Here is an 18,312-nt window from a genome sequence, read left to right on the forward strand (position 1 = left end):
TTAAATTCCTTACTTAGCCTGGCAATCACTTACTTTCCTAGACTTCTTTTGAGCCAGTCCATAATCAACTTAGTGGAATATGAGCCAGCTGCCCTGTGGGTGAGTTTGGAAGCGGATCCTTCAGCCCCAGTTAAGCCTCAGATCTGCAGCCCCCGCTGACATGGAGACTGCAGCTGCTTAGTTACGTGCTGACATTCTAAACTGCCTTTTAGAATTGCCAGGTTTGCATTCAAGGGGGCCACTTCATGTCATTGTGACCACCTTGATCTCCCATGGAGAGCAGCTTGCCATGAGAAACGGTTATGGAAATATTCCAGAAAAATTTACTTCTCCGTTTAGTCACGGGGAAGAGGTGGGGAGAAGATTTGAGCTTTAAACCTTAAACATTTAGGATTGGAAGAGCTAGTCTCAATATTACTTCTAATTTTATCAAATACTGAGTGTTCTGTGCCAGGAAAGTGTCTACCATTCAGAAGATCATCTTGCAGCATGTCTCTTTCGGTGATCTCCTCTGTTTTCGTCCATTTTTTATTTGGTAAGGAATCAACATACTCAGTGGAATTGAGTTACTCAGCCTACTGAAACGAATGGTTTTGATTTCTCGTCACGGGTGTTCTGCCTGTGTTTACCTGATGTTCCCTCCAGCTAATCCGGAGATAGAGTCATATTAAAATTATTTATATGTAAGTGACACACATACTTTAGAGACTGTCTGTCATACCGAGAATGTAAGCCTTTAAATTTTTTAATCTTGTAATCTGTGGCAGTTTTATAGAAATCTGACAGTTAAAGCTGGATAAAGAACCACTATGGTGTGGGTGAGTAAAGAAGATATATTTAGGGGGAAGAGATGGCCTTGAGCAAGATTGTGAGATAGACCCAGGGTTTCTTCGAAGGATTGACAATCTACCTCCCCTTTCCTGACCTCTTCCTCTGGGTACCTGTGATGAATCATTACCCCAAATAAACTGGACTAGCTATTTCATCTGAAAGCTCTGGGTGTTAGGTTATTAACATTCTCTCTCTTTTTTTTTTTTTAATAATAGATAAGGACTGGAGCTTAAAGTAAGATGCCTAGCTTAAAGTTACACAACTCATTAATGACAAACACAGAACTTGAAAACAGGTTTTCTGGTTTAAAATTCCATACTTTTCCATATGCCCGTGATGCCTAAGCTAACACTGGTTTTTATTTTTGTCTGTAAAATGATCTGTAATTAAGGAATAATTGGCTTTGGCATCTTTTAAAAATTGAGGATGTTTATGGCTATTATTAGTAACATCTGCATACAGGGTCTACTAACCTCTCTTTCAGAGTCACTGTGAAGGTAGAATGTGATGAGGTCTGTAAGCCTCCAGGTGTCTGGGCGGTATGAGCTCCTTGCATGCAGGTCTTCTGAGCTTAACTGCATGAGCTGGTACCCAGTGACCCCTCCCTGGCATTCCAGGACAAAATTTCATTACGCTGTTATTTCAATGTAAGACTAAGCAAAAACTAAATGGTTTTTTCTAGAAGTGTGAAAACCTTTGCCAATGAACATACAATTTCTGTTTTAATATCAGAACTAATTTACTAACCTCTTGTCAGTAACTAATTTCCTAGGTGCCTTGCAATCCCAGTTGTGAACCCACAGAGCATATGCTTCCTTTTCTCGTAATCTGGAATACCCTGGTTCCTTCTGAGAAGGGAAAGGGTATGTAATTAAGTGACTATTAAGACTTCAGTCTTAATCATTAATATGCCATCCCTTTCTTGGGTATATTTTCCTTTTAAAAAGAAGAACCAAGAGAAAGAAATATTTAATACAAAGGATTGAATAGGTACTGGTGGAATTTCCAATGTACCTGAATAGCACTTGTATAGACTGGGGAAAAGGAGGCTATTTTAGTCCTGGAGAGGATGTCCCTCACATTACCCTAAGAAGAGCTGACTTCTTTGTTTTATATACAGATGATCTTTTACATAATAATTTGAATGGCTTCAGAAAATGAGATGAGAACCTCACGTTTCTTTTCTGTTTGAAGTGTTGCCCTAGAGTCTACAGACTGAAACTAAAAAACATCATGATGGGAAGCCAAGGCTTTGGGGGTCAGACAAATCTAGATTCACATTCTTAGCCACATACAAGCCATGTGTCCTTAGGCACATTGACAGCTGACCCTCAGTTTCTTCCTCTAAAAATACAGGTAGCTCCTTGCAGAAGTGGCTGCAGGATTAAATGAACCGATACAGGGAAAGCATCAACCCTAGCTAGCACTTTGCGTGCTGTACATGGTTGCTACTCCATCCCTGTAGTATGAAAATGTGCTCACAAATTCCTTCCTTTCTCCTCTCCAGATAAAAAGCTGCAGTCTCTTAGATTTATTTCTTAAAACCAGGGAAATTTCTAGGAATTGGCAGCAGTTAGGAACATGGGGAATGATTTAGAAACTCCCCTAAGAAGTCAGAAAAAGCAATTAAGCAATAGAGATACTCTTCTGCATCCTCAAAAGTTTATTTACTATTCCAAGGACTACACAAGTTAAAAAAAGAAAGATTCATTAGATCCAAATCCTCACTCTCTTTTCCAGGTTCTAAATGAAAAGTCCTCACAGATACCTGTGTGCTGCCCGAGCTGCCAACCCTTGAAACTTACAACCCTCTTGACTTTGTGTTTCAAGAAATTTGATTTTGAGATAATTTTAGAATAACAAGTAGTTCTCCACGGAGAGTCTCAAATGTTCCTGGTTCCCAAGGGGTTATAATTTCTGAGCTTCTCTATGAAAATCTAAATATATAATCTTTTATTTCTTCTTTTGGGGGGGGGCAAATCACTTAATATATCAATTCTGTGGGAATCAACGTTAGAATCTTATGCAGAACCATCATTTAATCTCCAATAAGGCAAAATATAATATAAGTACTCTGTAAGGTCTCAATGATATTTACAAAGGCCAAAATAAATCTATAAAACATATATGCACATAGACATTTTAATTTTAAACTGGTCTAAAACTGGGAATTCCCTGGCCATCCAGTGGTTAGGACTCTGCGCTTCCATTGCAGGAGGCACGGGTTCAATCCCTAGGGGAGAACTAAGATCCCGCAAGCCATGCCTCACGGCCAAATAAATAAACTGGTCTAAAACAAAACTGCCTCCCTATCTGAACTCTTCACAGAGGCCACACTAATAGTCTAAGGCCAGCAACCACCTGAATGATCATTTCATCAATAACTCAGTGCTTGGCACTGCGCTCTGCTCAGAAAACAGCATCCAGCCCCCGCTTTGGGCACAGTTCAGCCTGTAAGCATGCTTTTGTATATATAGTTTCATCTTTTCCTTGCGCCCAATTCAAGAGTGAGATCTTGCTCCCTGGTTTCAGCATCATCTGTCCTTTACTTTGGAATTTAAAAAACAAACAAAACAAAACAAAAAACAGGTTGAACAGAATGTGACTTCCTGTGCCACAAAGGCAGTCAAAAACCCCTATATTTTTCCTGGTAGAACTCCTGACATTCAGATGTTTAGAAACCTTCAGATTTATTGATAGAACTTTTATTCAGTTTTCTCCAGGTTTCTCATGGAACTTACATTCTGTGCCGGGGATTTAACTTCTCTACTGTGTTGTTTTCTGGTGTGACTCACTCATTTCACAAGTAGTCCTCTTGCCTCTGCAACAAGATTTCAACTTCCTGAAGGAGGAATCCACCATGTCTTAAAGTGTTCTTGAACCTCCCACTATGTCTACCACTAAGTTTGATGATTAAAAGACCATCTATAAAGTTTAGATGAATTAAAATGAATACCTGATAATTGGAGCTGTTGGTTAAGAAATTCAGTTTGAGACTCACAGACATAGAGAACAGACTTGTGGTTACCAAGGAGGAAGAGGGTGGGAAAGGTTGGATTGGGAGTTTGGGGTTAGTAGATGCAAACTATTATATATAGAATGGATAAACAACAAGGTCCTACTGTACAGCACAGGGTACTATATTCAATATCCTGTAAGAAAACTTAATGGAAAGGAATATGAAAAAGAATATATACAGATGTATAACTGAATCACTTTTCTATACAGCAGAAATTAACACAACATTTTAAATCAACTATACTTGAATAAAATAAATTAAAAAAAAGAAATTCAGTTTGAACAAATATGTTTTTTAAAACTTTATCATGATGGAAAGTTTAGAGAGAAGATGTATGATGAACCCCATGCTCCCATCACCAGCTTCAACAATTCTCAACTCATGAACAAACCTGCTTCATGCAAGTAGTTTTCTCTTTTTAACTAATAGACTACTTTTGGAGCAGTTTCAGGTTTACAGACAAAGTTAAGTGGAAAGTATAGAATTCTCATATATTCTTTTCCCTCATCTCCCAGTTTCCCCTATTATTAAATTCTTGCATCAGTGTGGTACATTTGTTACAACTGATAAGCCAATATTGATACGTTATTATGAACTAAAGTCCACAGTTCACCTTAGGGTTCACTCTTTAGGTTGTACATTTTATGGTTTTAACAGATACATAATGACATCCACCTACCATTACTGTATCATACAGAATAGTTTTACCAAATAATTTCTAATATTTAAGAATAGCTATAACTAACTCTTAATCACCACAGAGGGAATTACATTCACACTATTGAAGATGTTTCTATTCAGATTCAATTCACATTGTATGCCTATTATGAATTCATATATATTGTGTCATTTAATTCACAGCAGTCTCCTTTGGTAGGCATTTTTATCCCCATCTCCTAGATAAAGATATTGGAGCTCTGAAAGATTAAATAACTTTCCAAAGGTCAAAGAGCTAGTAAGGGGCAGAGCAAGGATTCTAATCTAGAGTAAGTGGGATTAATTCATGCTGCAAAATTTATGACTTGGTAAATGACAGAAATGCTAAAATTAGTCCTTTCTACCATTTGCGGAGCAGTTAAGCATGCAGTTGAAAGCAGATCCAGATGGCAGGAGGCTTCCGAGGAGTCAGGTTTCCTCTGCTATGGCAGAGGAGTAACGATCTGGAAGTGATGCTGGGGGAGTACTTGGTGCCCCGGCGCACCTCCCCTGGGCTCGTGCATCATGTGTAAGAATGAACAATTGCAAGAGACGTGTTGGGTCCAGGGAGACTGCCAGGTTTCAATCAGGCGATGGGGTGGGCAGTAGCAAGTGTATTTGCCATGGTATAGACGTTCCATACGGTACAGAGGGGCAACTGGTGAGGGCAAAGGGAGCAGTGGGAGGATGTGCAGGGGAACAGAAGCAGTAAGCAGGGTGGGGTTGAGCACAGAAGCCAGGGAGGCTTCTATCTCAGCTAGGAATTGAGGGAAGAAGAATGCCAGGCATGATGGGTTTAACTGACCACAAGGTTTTCAGAAGCATCCCCCTTTGAAGCCCTGGGTGTGTTGGAGTTGGCAATCCCCACTCTGAGTCCAGTGCAGTCAAAACCCTGCTTTCCAGTTGCTAAGAACCACGCTGCTCGAGAGGGAGTCTCACGCCCAGCAGCCTGGCCCCTGCACACAGGGTGGTCCCGCCAGGTCCTAGTGGGTGGTGGTCTAGTGCCAAGCATGGCCCAAGTTGACACACAGGTAGGATATCTCATAGAATATTGAGCTGTGGGCTTGGTTTTGATGGAGAGATTACTGGAGATCAAAAGGCAAGTGAGCAGGGCAATGACAGTGAAAATGGCTTGAGAAGTATTCTGCCCTTTCCAAGTGAGAATTTTCCAGTTCTCTGAAAAATTGTTTCACAAGGGAAGTATACTCTCAAGTTTATAAACCGCCCTCTTTCTTCCACTTTGGTGCCTTCGTCTCTATTCTCTCCCATGGTTCCATTATCCATGCTGCCATGGCCTACCTCTAGAGTTTCTCCTGGGCATATTTTCATGCAAACTTGTTGTCTCTCTGTACTCCATAAGAATATACCTGTTTTATGTCTAATCCTATATTAATAGGCCCAACCATTCTTATAATCATGAAATATGCATGTTATAAATCTATTCCAACTACTCGTCCTCTGATTAAATGCCTCCATAATACCTCCACCAAAGGGTCATGTCATCTTGAACACATTCAGGGACAGAAAACTCACTACCTTAAAAAGTAGCCTAGGTTTGGATAGACCCGAGTGATAAAGTTCTTCTTATTGGGTTAAAATCCTCATATGCCTCTCAGAGTATAATTCTTCTTCTACAGGCCATCTCTTCAAATATCTGCCCCTTCAAATATCTGTCTCTTCAAATATCTTCAAATTATTTTATTAGTGCAGCTGTTGAGTCCTAGGTCCCTCAGACATTGAACGCCAGTGTCAAAGGGTGAGAGCACAGTTCAAAGATAAGGAATCTGCCTCTTACCTTTTTTTTAAAGCCACATTACACATTTACTCCATGCCAGACTCTGTGCTAATTGTGAAGATTTTAATTTGATTAATCCAATAATCCCAGAAGGGAAGTATTGTTTTCTTTCTGCAAATGAATAAAAATGGCTTAGAGAAAAACATGATTTACCTAAGGTCATGCTGTTCTTTAGGGACAGAGCCAGAGCTGAAGCTCAGGTCCTCCAAGGTCAAAGCTCAATCTCCTGCCATCACATGACTGACAGTGACCCTCTTCAGACAATGACCAGCCCAGTGTTGGGAAGTCTAGGCAGAATTCCTGAAGCATAATGTATAAGTAGATAACTATCTTTGTTACTCTCAAGGCCAAGGTTAGTGTGATGGGATGGTGTCTTAGTTATGGTAAGACACAGTAGCTACTGTGACAGCAAACCCTAAATCTTGGTGGCTTAACACAAAAGTGTCTTACACAACGCCTAATGAAGACATCCTTCTTTGGCAGGTGGCCTTCTTTGTGGCCTGTTATGGGTTGAAAAACTTGATATGTTGAAGTCCTAAGCCCCAGTACCTCAGAACATGATGTTATTTGGAAACAGAGCTGTTGCAAACATAATTATTTAAGATGAGTAAGGTGGGCCTCTAATCCAATTGGTCTGGTGTCTTTATAAAATGAGACACAGGTGCCCGTACAGGGAGAATGCCATGGGAACATGAAGACAAACGGCCACTTACAAGCCAAGAGAGAGTCATACATAGGGCAGAGCCTTCCCTCACAGCCCTCAGAAGTTACCCACTCTGCCAACACCTTGAACAGAGGCTTCTAGGCTTTCAAACTGCGAGACAAATGTCTGTTGTTTAACCCACCCAGTTTGTGGTATTTTGTTACGGCAGCTCTAGCACATTAATACGTGGCCCTATACGGCCATCTTTCCATCCTCTAGAGCCTCACTGTTCTTTACTGGAGTCTGTGTTTGGCCAGTGGAAGGAGGAGAGCATGTGGAGGGGTACACAGGAATTCTGTGGGGCGGGTATGGAAGGAGCATAGACGTCTTCTGCCCGCATTTCACTGGTGAGAAATGAGCCACCTGGCCAAACCTAACTGCGAAAGAGGCCAAAAAATGTAGGTTGGCTGTATGGAACCGCTATGGGCTGGAGGAAACAGATGCCAGTAAATACATAGTAGTCCTGGCCCCAGATAATTCTGAGTAGAAAGATACTGGAAGAAAGAGGCCACGTCTAGGAGGCTGAACAGGAATCATCTGTGTCCCGCTCACTCCCTCGCCCATTCACCAAGAATTTTTTCGATTGCCCAGTACTTGCCAGCATTGAACTTGGTAACTAGGGGTACAGGAGGAAACAAAAGAGAAAGACTTTCTGCTTCAAAGAACTTGCACTGTGATAGTCTATGAAAAAGAAAAGGGAAGGTTGCCCTGGGGAGCTTTTTAAATGTAGTCCTAACCTACTATACTTGGTCAGAGAAAGCTTCCTTAGAGGATGAGGTATTTAATAAGAAATAAGAATGAGGTACTGGTCTGCAGTTCCTTCTCTGCAATTCCAAAATCCAATAAGGCCTGAAAACCAAGTTTTTTGGGGGAAAATTATTTGGTAATAAAATTTGACTTTATCTTGACACATTTGGTGGAAAAGCCTGATCTGAAGGAAGTTACTTATAATCTTTATCTATCATATTTGGAGTGAATATTTACAGGTCTTGCTGAGGAAATGTTCTATGCTTGATTGCCAAATAGATCAAGGAATAGTATTGCTAGGGTACCAGACAGAATCACTGGGGATTTGAAACACAAAGATGAATTTTAATGAGAACAAAAGATTCCGCAGATCTTCTTCAGAATATATTCCAGTCACCCAGGTTTATGGGCATCATTAATATTCATTCTCCCAGTGGTTCTAATAATTGGATTATTTCCATATCTCTGACATCAAAGAGGAATCATCAATGGTTCATCCAATACCTGGAGCTGTAGAAACAGGTGAGTGATGCTGGGAGCAGCATCAAGAGTGGTACCTTTAGTGACCATCAGGCTGGGCCTGTGAGCCACCTTGACACAGAGTGGACTTGGGATCTAGGGTTTCTATTGACTGGGGACTTGGAGAGAAAGGTCATTTTTGGGGCCATTGCGATATAAGAATGTCTTCTCCTCAATAACTATAGCATGGAGGAAATAATGGCAGCATTAGTGCTTCTGGAGATGTTCCGCTTGCTCACTTTTCCATAACACCAGGAACACATGATAAAGTGAAACATTCGTCCTATGAGACTCTCATACACACAAATGAGCAATGAGGAGGCCAGAGTCACCTTGTTCTTCAGGAAATCTGGGAAGTGACTGATGTAAAGCACATTGTCCAACAGAGCTCTCTCTGTGATAGTGGCAATGTACTAGAATCTGTGCTCTCCAGTATGGTAGCCATGAGCCCCATGTGGCCATTGAACACTTGACATATGGATAATGTGATGGAGGAACTGAATTTTTTATATTATTTAATTTTAAATTTGAAATTAAATGGTCACATATGGCTAGTGGCTACAATATGGGAAAGCTCAAGTGTAAAGAGTTACATTTTTTCATGCGAACATCACAACATGGTTGGAACACAGGGCTGGGAATCCTGTTTCCTAGCTTTCGTTTCCTTGTAAATCAAACACACCAACTGCGGCATATTTCTGGAGGCACGTTGACACTAAGTTTTAGTTATCACTTCTAGGAGAGTGTTCTAACCTGGAGCCTATTAGGGACTGAAGGAAAGACTCTCCTTACTCTAAATTCTCTGCTCTCAACGTCTTACCTCTATACCTTTAGTCTTCCTTCTCCTCTTGGCCAACTAGAAACAAACAAACAAACAAGCAAGTAGAGAGCAACCTGAGTACAGTGGTATGTAACCCTCAGGTTTGGCTAAAATGTTGTCATTCCACTGTTATTGGTGAGATTCACTTACTTCAGGCTTTAACCTTTTCCCTGGTGGCCAATAGAGGTGTTCTCTGAAAGGTCAGGGACACACTTAATTTATCTTTGTGTGCCAGTGTCTGGGACTTAGCAGGCATTTGATGAACGTATGTTGGATCAAATAGCTTATCATAGTCATACAATGCTTAAATTTACTTAGTAAACTTACTATAGTTCTCCAGGTACTTTGAAACTTCTCCTGATGCCACCTAACTTAAGCCAGAGAGTAAGACCAAGTTTATGGAGACACAGCTAAAAATTTTACACTGAATGGAGTAAAGTGAAGCTTATAAATAGAGATGGAAAGTGGTTTCTTCACAGCTATGAAAGGGTGACGTGAGATCTCCCACTTCACAGATATTTAAGGATAGTGTCAATGACAATCTCTCTTAAGTGTTTTACACTTGAACTTAGAAAGAAGGGCGAGACAAAGAAGTCTCAGTCTTTTCCAGCCCCAAGTTCTTAGGTGTGAAAGCTTAATAAATTTTGCCTTATAAATCCCTAAAACCTTTCCCCATCAAAAGGAAAGACCTAAAGGATTTCTCAAACAAATATTCAGTAATTAGACCACTGTAGATTTTTTTTTATTTGAGTATTGCACTGAAAACCTATAGTATCTTTTTTTAGAAAAACTATTAAAATCCCTATCCCTGGAATAAGTACCTAAATCAAAAACAATCCTACAACTATAAACAGCCTTACAGAAATATTCATGCCAAATGGTAGATATAATAGTAATGGCAGACAAACAGAATTCTGATTTCATTTTCTTTATTATGTGAATGCCTAATGTGGTAGATTTCTTTTTCCTCAGTTAGCATAGCTTTAATGGCAATCCTTCACAGAGGTGCAGGATGCTTATTGCGATGCTTCTGCTAATATCCTCTGGATATCCTCTGGGGGTACCCAAAGACCAGATGGATTTATTCAACTGGGGGCAAAAGTCGAGCTGTATTTATCCCCTTTTGTTCTCCACTATCAAATTTGTATTTTCAGAAAGGAGGAGGGAACCTGGAGAGGCTGCCGGCACCCTGGAAAATCTGTCATACAATGCTTGAATTTGCTTGGTTCGTTGCAGTCATTTAATGGGACATTAGGACCTCAAAACTTTTTCTGTAGGCCCTTTTAGCCAAGGCTGATCTCATCTATTCACACTTCCTGGTTACATGCTTAGGTATTTCTCTATACATGAACAAGGTCTTTGCATAGGTTGTGCGAAGAGAGTGTCAGCAAGAGATAAATGGCATCATTTAATGGACACTTTTTGGAATAGTTAACTATTATTAACCCAAAACAGTCATAAATGATAGACATAACGCCAAGGTTTACTATCTCATAAAAGAAGGAGAAAGGAAGGTTTTGTGAAATGTCTTAAGCTACCTTGGCCATTCACAATCTCACTGTTTGTAGCCTCAATCCGAAGAAGGTGGGGAAGTAACCCACATGCTCATCATCAGATGATTGGCTTAAGAAGATGTGGTTTATACATACAATGCAATATTATTCAGCCATAAAAAGAATGAAATATTGCCTTTTGCAGCAACATGGATGGACCTAGAGATTATTATGTTTAGTGAAATAAGTGAGACAGAGAAAGCAAATACTATATGATATCACTTTTATGTGGAATCTAAAAAATAACACAAATGAATGTATATACAAAACAGAAACACAGAAAACAAACTTATGGTCACCAAAATGAATAGTGGGAGGCAGTGAGAGATAAATTAGGAGTTTGGGATTAACATATACACACTACTATATATAAAAAAGGTAAACAACAAAGACCTACTGTACAGCACAGGGAGCTATAACCAATATCTTGTAATAACCTATAATGGAAAAGAATCTGAAAAGGAATATATATATATATATATATATATATATATATATATATACACACACACACACACACACATATATGTAACTGAATCACTCTGTTGTACACTTGAAACTAACACAACATTGTAAATTAACCATACTTCAATTAAAAAAAAAAAAAGCATTTTCTCTTAAAAAAAAAAAAGATCCTTCCAGTCTCAACTAACCACGCTTGGAGTATGGATTTCTTTTTTCTTTTTCTTTTTTAAAATAGATCTTTATTGGAGTATAATTGCTTCACAGTACTGTGAAAGTTTCTGTTGCACAACAAAGCGAATCAGCCATATGCATACACGTGAGCCTCCCTCCTACCCTCCCTATCCCACCCCTCTAGGTCATTGCAAAGCACCAAGTCGATCTCCCTGTGCTGTGGTGCTGCTTCCCACCAGCCAACTATTTTACTTTATTTTATTTATTTATTTTTTAAACATCTTTATTGGAGTATAATTAATTTACAATGGTGTGTTAGTTTCTGCTTTATAACAAAGTAAATCAGCTATACGTATACATATATCCCCATATCTCCTCCCTCTTGCGTCTCCCTCCCACCCTCCCTATCCCACCCCTCTAGGTGGTCACAAAGCACTGAGCTGATCTCCCTGTGCTATGCGGCTGCTTCCCACTAGCTATCTATTTTACATTTGGTAGTGTATATAAGTCCATGCCACTCTCTCACTTCGTCCCAGCTTACCCTTACCCCTCCCCATATCCTCAAGTCCATTCTCTATGTCCATGTTTTTATTCCTGTCCTGCCCCTAGGTTCTCCAGAACCATTTTTTTTTAAGATTCCTTTTATATGTGTTAGCATACAGTATTTATTTTTCTCTTTCTGACTTACTTGACTCTGTATGACAGTCTCTAGGTCAATCCACCTCACTACAAACAACTCAATTACGTTTCTTTTTATGGCTGAGTAATATTCCATTGTATATATGTGCCACATCTTATCTGTCCATGGACACTTAGGTTGCTTCCATTGTAAACAGAGCTGAAATGAACATTGTGGTACAAGACTCTTTTTGAATTATGGTTTTCTCAGGGTATATGCCCAGCAGTGGGATTGCTGGGTTGTAAGGTAGTTCTATTTTTCGTTTTCTAAGGAACCTCCGTACTGTTCTCCAAAGTGGCTGTATCAATTTACATTCCCACCAAGAGTGCAAGAGGGTTCCCTTTTCTCCATACCCTCTCCAGCATTTACTGTTTGTAGGTTTTTTGATGATGGCCATTCTGACTGGTGTGAGGTGATACCTCATTGCAGTTTTCATTTGCATTTCTCTAATGATTAGTGATGTTGAGCATCCTTTCAGGTGTTTCTATATCATCTTTGAAGAAATGTCTAGTTAGGTCTTCTGCCCATTTTTGGATTGGGTTGTTTGGTTTTTTGATATTGAGCTGCATGAGCTGCTTGTATATTTTGGAGATGAATCCTTTGTCAGTTGCTTTGTTTTCAACTATCTTCTCCCATTCTGAGGGTTATTTTTTTGTCTTGTTTATGGTTTCCTTTGCTGTGCAAAAGCTTTTAAGTTTCATTATGTCCCATTTGTTTATTTTTGTTTTTATTTCCATTTCTCTAGGAGATGGGTCAAAAAAGATCTTGCTGTGATTTATGTCATAGTGTGTTCTGCCTATGTTTTCCTCTAAGGGTTTTATAGTGTCTGGCCTTATATTTAGGTCTTTAATCCATCTTGAGTTTATTTTTGTGTATGGATTAGGGAGTGTTCTAATTTCATTCTTTTACATGTAGCTGTCCAGTTTCCCCAGAACCACTTATTGAAGAGGCTGTCTTTTCTCCATTGTATATTCTTGCCTCCTTTATCAAAAATAAGGTGACCATAAGTGTGGGGGCTTATCTCTGGGCTGTCTATCCTGGTCCATTGATCTATATTTCTGTTTTTGTGCCAGTACCAAACTGTCTGGATTACTGTAGCTTTGTGGTATAGTTTGAAGTCAGGGAGCTTGATTCCTCCAACTTCGTTTTTCTTTCTCAAGACTGCTTTGGCTATTTGGGGTCTTTTGTGTTTACATACGATATGTAAAATTTTTTGTTCTAATTCTGTGAAGAATGCCATTGGTAGTTTGATAGGGATTTCATTGAATCTGTAGATTGCTTTGGGTAGTATAATTTTCACAATATTGATTCTTCCAATCCAAGAACATGGTATATTTCTCCATCTGTTTATGTCATCTTTGATTTCTTTCATCAGTGTTTTATAGTTTTCTGAGTACAAGTCTTTCACCTCCTTAGGCAGGTTTATTCCTAGATATTTTATTCTTTTTGTTGCAATGGTAAATGGGAGTGTTTCCTTAATTTCTTTTTCAGATTTTTCATCATCAGTGTATAGGAATGCCAGAGATTTCTGTGCATTAATTTTGTATCCTGCTACTTTACCAAATTCATTGATTAGTTCTAGTAGTTTTCTGGTGGCATCTTTAGAATTTTCTATGTATAATATCATGTCATCAGCGAACAGTGACAATTTTTCTTCTTCTTTTCCAATTTGTATTCCTTTTATTTCTTTTTCTTCTCTGATTGCCATGGCTAGGACTTCCAAAACTATGTTGAGTATGAGTGGCGAGAGTGGACATCCTTGTGTTGTTTCTGATCTTAGTGGAAATGCTTGCAGTTTTCACCATTGTGTATGATGCTTGCTGCAGGTCTGTCATATATGACCTTTATGATGTTGAGCTAGATTCCCTCTATGTCCATTTTCTGGAGAGTTTTTATCATAAATTGGTGTTGAATTTTGTCAAAAGCTTTTTTTGCATCTATTGAGATGATCATCTGGTTTTTATTCCTTAATTTGTTAATGTGGTGTATCACATTGATTGATTTGCGTATATTGAAGAATCCTTGCATCCGTGAGATAAATCCCACTTGATCATGTTGTATGAACCTTTTAATGTGCTGTTGGATTCTGTTTGTTAGTATTTTGTTGAGGATTTTTGCATCTATGTTCATCAGTGATATTGGCCTGTAGTTTTCTTTTTTGTGACATCTTCATCTGGTTTCGGTATCAAGGTGGTGGTGGATTTGTAGAGTGAATTTGGGAGTGTTTCTCCCCCTGCAATTTTTTGGAAGAGTTTGAGAAGGATCGGTGTTAGTTCTTCTCTAAATGTTTGATAGAATTCGCCTGTGAAGTCATCTGGTTCCAGACTTTTCTTTGTTGGAAGATTTTTAATTACCGTTTCAATTTCATTACTTGTGATAGGTGTTTATATTTTCTAATTCTTCCTGGTTCAGTCTTGGAAAATTGCACCTTTCCAAGAATTTGTCCATTTCTTTGTGGTTATCCGTTGTATTGGCATATAGTTGTTTGTAATAGTCTCTTATACTTCTTTGTATTTCTGCAGTGTCAGTTGTGCTTTCTCCTTTTTCATTTCGATTTTATTGATTTGCACCCTCTCCCTTTTTTTCTTGATGAGTCTGGCTAAGGGTTTATCAATTTTGTTTATCTTCTCAAAGAACCAGCTTTTAGTTTTATTGATCTTTGCTATTGTTTTCTTTGTTTCTATTTCATTTATTTCTACTCTGTTCTTTATGATTTCTTTCCTTCTACTGACTGGGTTTTCTTTGCTCTTCTTTCTCTTGTTGGTTTAAGTGTAGGGATTTAAGTGTAGGGATTTCTGAATGGTGCACTTCAGATCTTATTTAACAACCTTTAGAAAATACAGACATATTTCTAATAAATTACAGGAAATATAAGAGAGTGGTTGAGGGAGTGAAGAGTGGAGCTGTACAATCAACAACTTTCAAAGCTCTGGCTTACAGATTTGGGAAATTGTATTCTATTATCCACCTAAGTCTGTCTTTTCAGGGCCAAGTTCACCACTCTTCTCTCTCATCTGCCTTCACCCCCATATCATTCCTGTAAAGAAATATTGGCGAGAGTAGGAGCAGGACCTCTGAAGTCAGGCTGCATGGATTTGAAGCCTGGCTCTGCCATGTCACGGTCGTGGTCTTTTTCCACAACTTCATTTCCTCACTCAAAACATGAGAATGAGAATGATAATATACCTATGCTATTAGCTTATTCTGTGGATGTGAAGTAACTAAACTTGGCACTGTGCTTTACACCTAGCAAGTACCCAGTGGATATTTAAAGAAAAACAAATGCGTGCGCCTACAATGATGGGACTGTCTTAGGCAGAAGTATATGAGATAAAAACCACAGTTCCTGATCTCAAGAAGCTCAAAACCCAGTGGGAGAGACAGACAAGGAAATGGTAACAACGTGGTTAATCAGTGATCAGTACTGCGGAAAATGTACGCAAAATGTAGAAACTGGAGTGAACTGCCAGCCTATTTATCAAACATATGTATTGATACATCAAAGTCCACCAGAAATTTCCAGTAACTAAGAGGAAAATAAGATACCTTATCATTCATGGTGCTATACTGAGTATATTTCAGCACAGAAAATATTTTAAAACAACTTATGTATTGGAAAAAAATGTTTCATTTGAAATGTTCCACATTAAAAATTTGTCTCTGTTGGACGCTGAAAACATTTTCCAGGGCCCTTTTCCAGTTAGAAATGAGACTAATGTAAACAGTCCAACAATTAACTACATGCAGTTGGCCTTTCTGAACTAAAACACAGTTATTGAGCCCAAATCTTTAACTACAAAACACTTTGCCAGCCACAAAAACAAGGCTGAATCATATCAGAAAACATATGGAGTTCAGAAAAGACAGAAAGTTTCACCTTTTTTGGATTCCTTTGCTTAATCGTTATTTTAATAGGTCATCTACCTCTTCACAGCTAAGCTCAATGTTGCCGTTTTCCTTGCCAACGACAAATACAAAGTGAGATTTCAATGTGTGAATACGAACCATTTCACAAGAAAAGACAAAATGGCCAATTTAATAAATCCTAGACAAGAGGTAGAGTTTGTTTTTAAATAGAAATGGCAGATTGAGGATTATTAACCTGCTGATCTGCAGATGCTATAAATGTCTGTTACGATTCAAGCCCACAATGGTTTTGACACAATTTTTTATATTTTTTGTCATGGCAAGACAAATTCTATATATCCTTCATATTTGTGGAACAGGATGGATTGCACCAAATATTCAGGGTACAAGTATTAGAAAATTTTTCTTACACAACTTTCTTATTCAAAGTGTGGAAAATCAAAAGCCGTAACCGAAAGTTAATCAAGCACTCACCTTTTTTTCCCTAAATATTAATTAGGATTCATTTTGTTTCACATAATACATGGATAGGTTTAAAACTTAAAGAAAGAAGACTAATATTGAAGGCATAAGAAATATGTATTTTGGGATCTTACAAGATTCTTCATAATGTAATAATTCAAATCTGTATACTCTTTTTAAATAGGATCTTTAAGAGCATTACCAGAATACTAATGAGTTCAATTAAAAAATTCTTTTATAAATGGTTGGGAGTGGAGGTGGGATTTATATGTGGAATGAAGGAAAGTGAAGAGATGCCAAGATAAAGAGCTTAATAGAAATTATGATTAAAACCCAATCCCTTTTCATTTGAAAATGTTGTAGAATCTGGAAGTATTACTGTGCTCATGAAGGTGAGGAAAAAAGTTAATTCTAGTTCAAATCATTTAATAACAGAAAACATAATCGATTTTCATTTTTAAAAACTTAATTAGGTACGTTAATATGGTCCATTAATATCCAGATTTTTATACTTGCCTGTTCACCAGAGCATCAACCTGACTCCATTCTCTCTCATCCGTGATTTCATTTTCATAGAGATTCACAAATGGAGAATAAATTATAACTCTCTTCTTTTGCAGAGTTAGATCTTACACGTTTCTCCCATTTATTTTACCTGGGAAAGTAGTTTGAGAGAGGGATTAAGAGAACATTGCCAGAAAGATCAAATATAGAAATGAGGTTGTAATTTTCAGTCCCATTTAGTTTTATATTCAATAGCATGTTCACAATTTGGGAAGGAAATTCTTCATCAATTCCTTTGAAAAGTAACACCCAAACCATGATTCCTTTCTGAATCACCACCCATTTGGTCTCAAGTCTCCCCAAGAGCATCTCCTTACAAGCAATATGCACCCACTACTAGAGGCATGCATGGTTGTCAATCACACTTGTCCACTGCAGGGATACACACATTTATTTTATGTTCTAAATTAAATTTTAAAATAAGCTTGAGCTTATTTCCATGCCAGTTAAGCAAGAAGTTTACTCTCTTACTCTTGAGGCTACCCCTTTCCTTTCAACCTCTAAGAACCCCAAAGGCATACACAGCCTAATGGAGGGATTCAGTCTGATTTCCATATCCAAGCAGAGCTCAGACATTTACTGCCATAATTGTCACCAGCACATGGTGTCACGAAGGAAAAGCTGTTCCATAAAATCTAAAGGCCAAGGGGGAATATTTCTGGCCCAGGTCCCTGTGGGTGGATGGGAATGGGGAGTCATGAGTTTGAGGAGACTTGTTCTACCATGTTGGATCTTTGAATGAGGCTAAGTTTGTTCCTCAGGCCAAGCTTAGGCAAGGAGTCTCCTCACTTGAGTTCCCCAGGTTCACAGTTTAATTTTAAACTAGCCTCCAAGGCACCAGCTGCCATAGTAGTGCTATGTGTCAGAAGAGGCCTAAAAGCCCACCATTTAAGGACACCCAACCAGCATCCCTTTTATCTTCGTAGGGATTTGAATATCAAGTGTGACCCGGGGAAGATTCTCATTTTCAGGCCCTCATCCACAATAGGCTTTTTTTTTTTTAAGTGTTTTAACTTTTTAGTTTATTACAGGCCTTTCTATTTTTAATCATTACATATGTTTTCAACATTTCCCTGTTCTGCTCCATTGTATTCCATTTATTGCCTCTTAGGGTCCCAGGCACCCCTGGCAGTAAAGGTCTCCTTGCCTTTTCCTGACATTGGGCCTCGACTGCTCCCAGAGGGTCCACATTCTCCACCCTCCTTTGGGGGATGAAGCCATGTTCCTGCTGGTGACTTACTTTATCAAGGGTGACCCAGGAGCAAACAACAACAACAAAAACAACAAACAAAAAATACAAGCACAAGTTAAATTTGGGGGATGAGGGGGACATCCCACTTCATTAAGGTTCAATGATATATGATCATTCCTTCTTAGCAATAGTGTATACGTCTGCCATCCCTGTGCTAGACGTATTAGCC

The 18,312-nt window shown here is 38.7% G+C and overlaps 1 protein-coding gene across 4 annotated transcripts in view; it reads right to left on the reverse strand.

Moving 5' to 3' along the window:
• The window catches only part of DYRK2 (dual specificity tyrosine phosphorylation regulated kinase 2), a 72,834-nt gene that overhangs the window by 35,854 nt on the left and 18,668 nt on the right, over positions 1-18,312 (reverse strand). For 2 of the 4 annotated variants that reach the window (XM_079936200.1, XM_079936201.1), the window contains one exon: positions 16,844-16,982. Coding sequence is in view for 1 of the 4 variants with exons in the window: in XM_079936199.1 (XP_079792325.1) it covers positions 6,342-6,367 (26 nt within the window). In the remaining 3 variants the exon portion in view is untranslated. Of the gene's footprint in view, positions 1-6,341; positions 6,394-16,843; positions 17,052-18,312 lie in introns of those variants that run through there. The other 2 variants (XM_079936202.1, XM_079936199.1) reach the window with 2 other exon arrangements.

Source organism: Stenella coeruleoalba (genome assembly GCF_951394435.1).
Source record: "Stenella coeruleoalba genome assembly, chromosome: 11".
NCBI classification, from domain to species: Eukaryota; Metazoa; Chordata; class Mammalia; order Artiodactyla; family Delphinidae; genus Stenella; species Stenella coeruleoalba.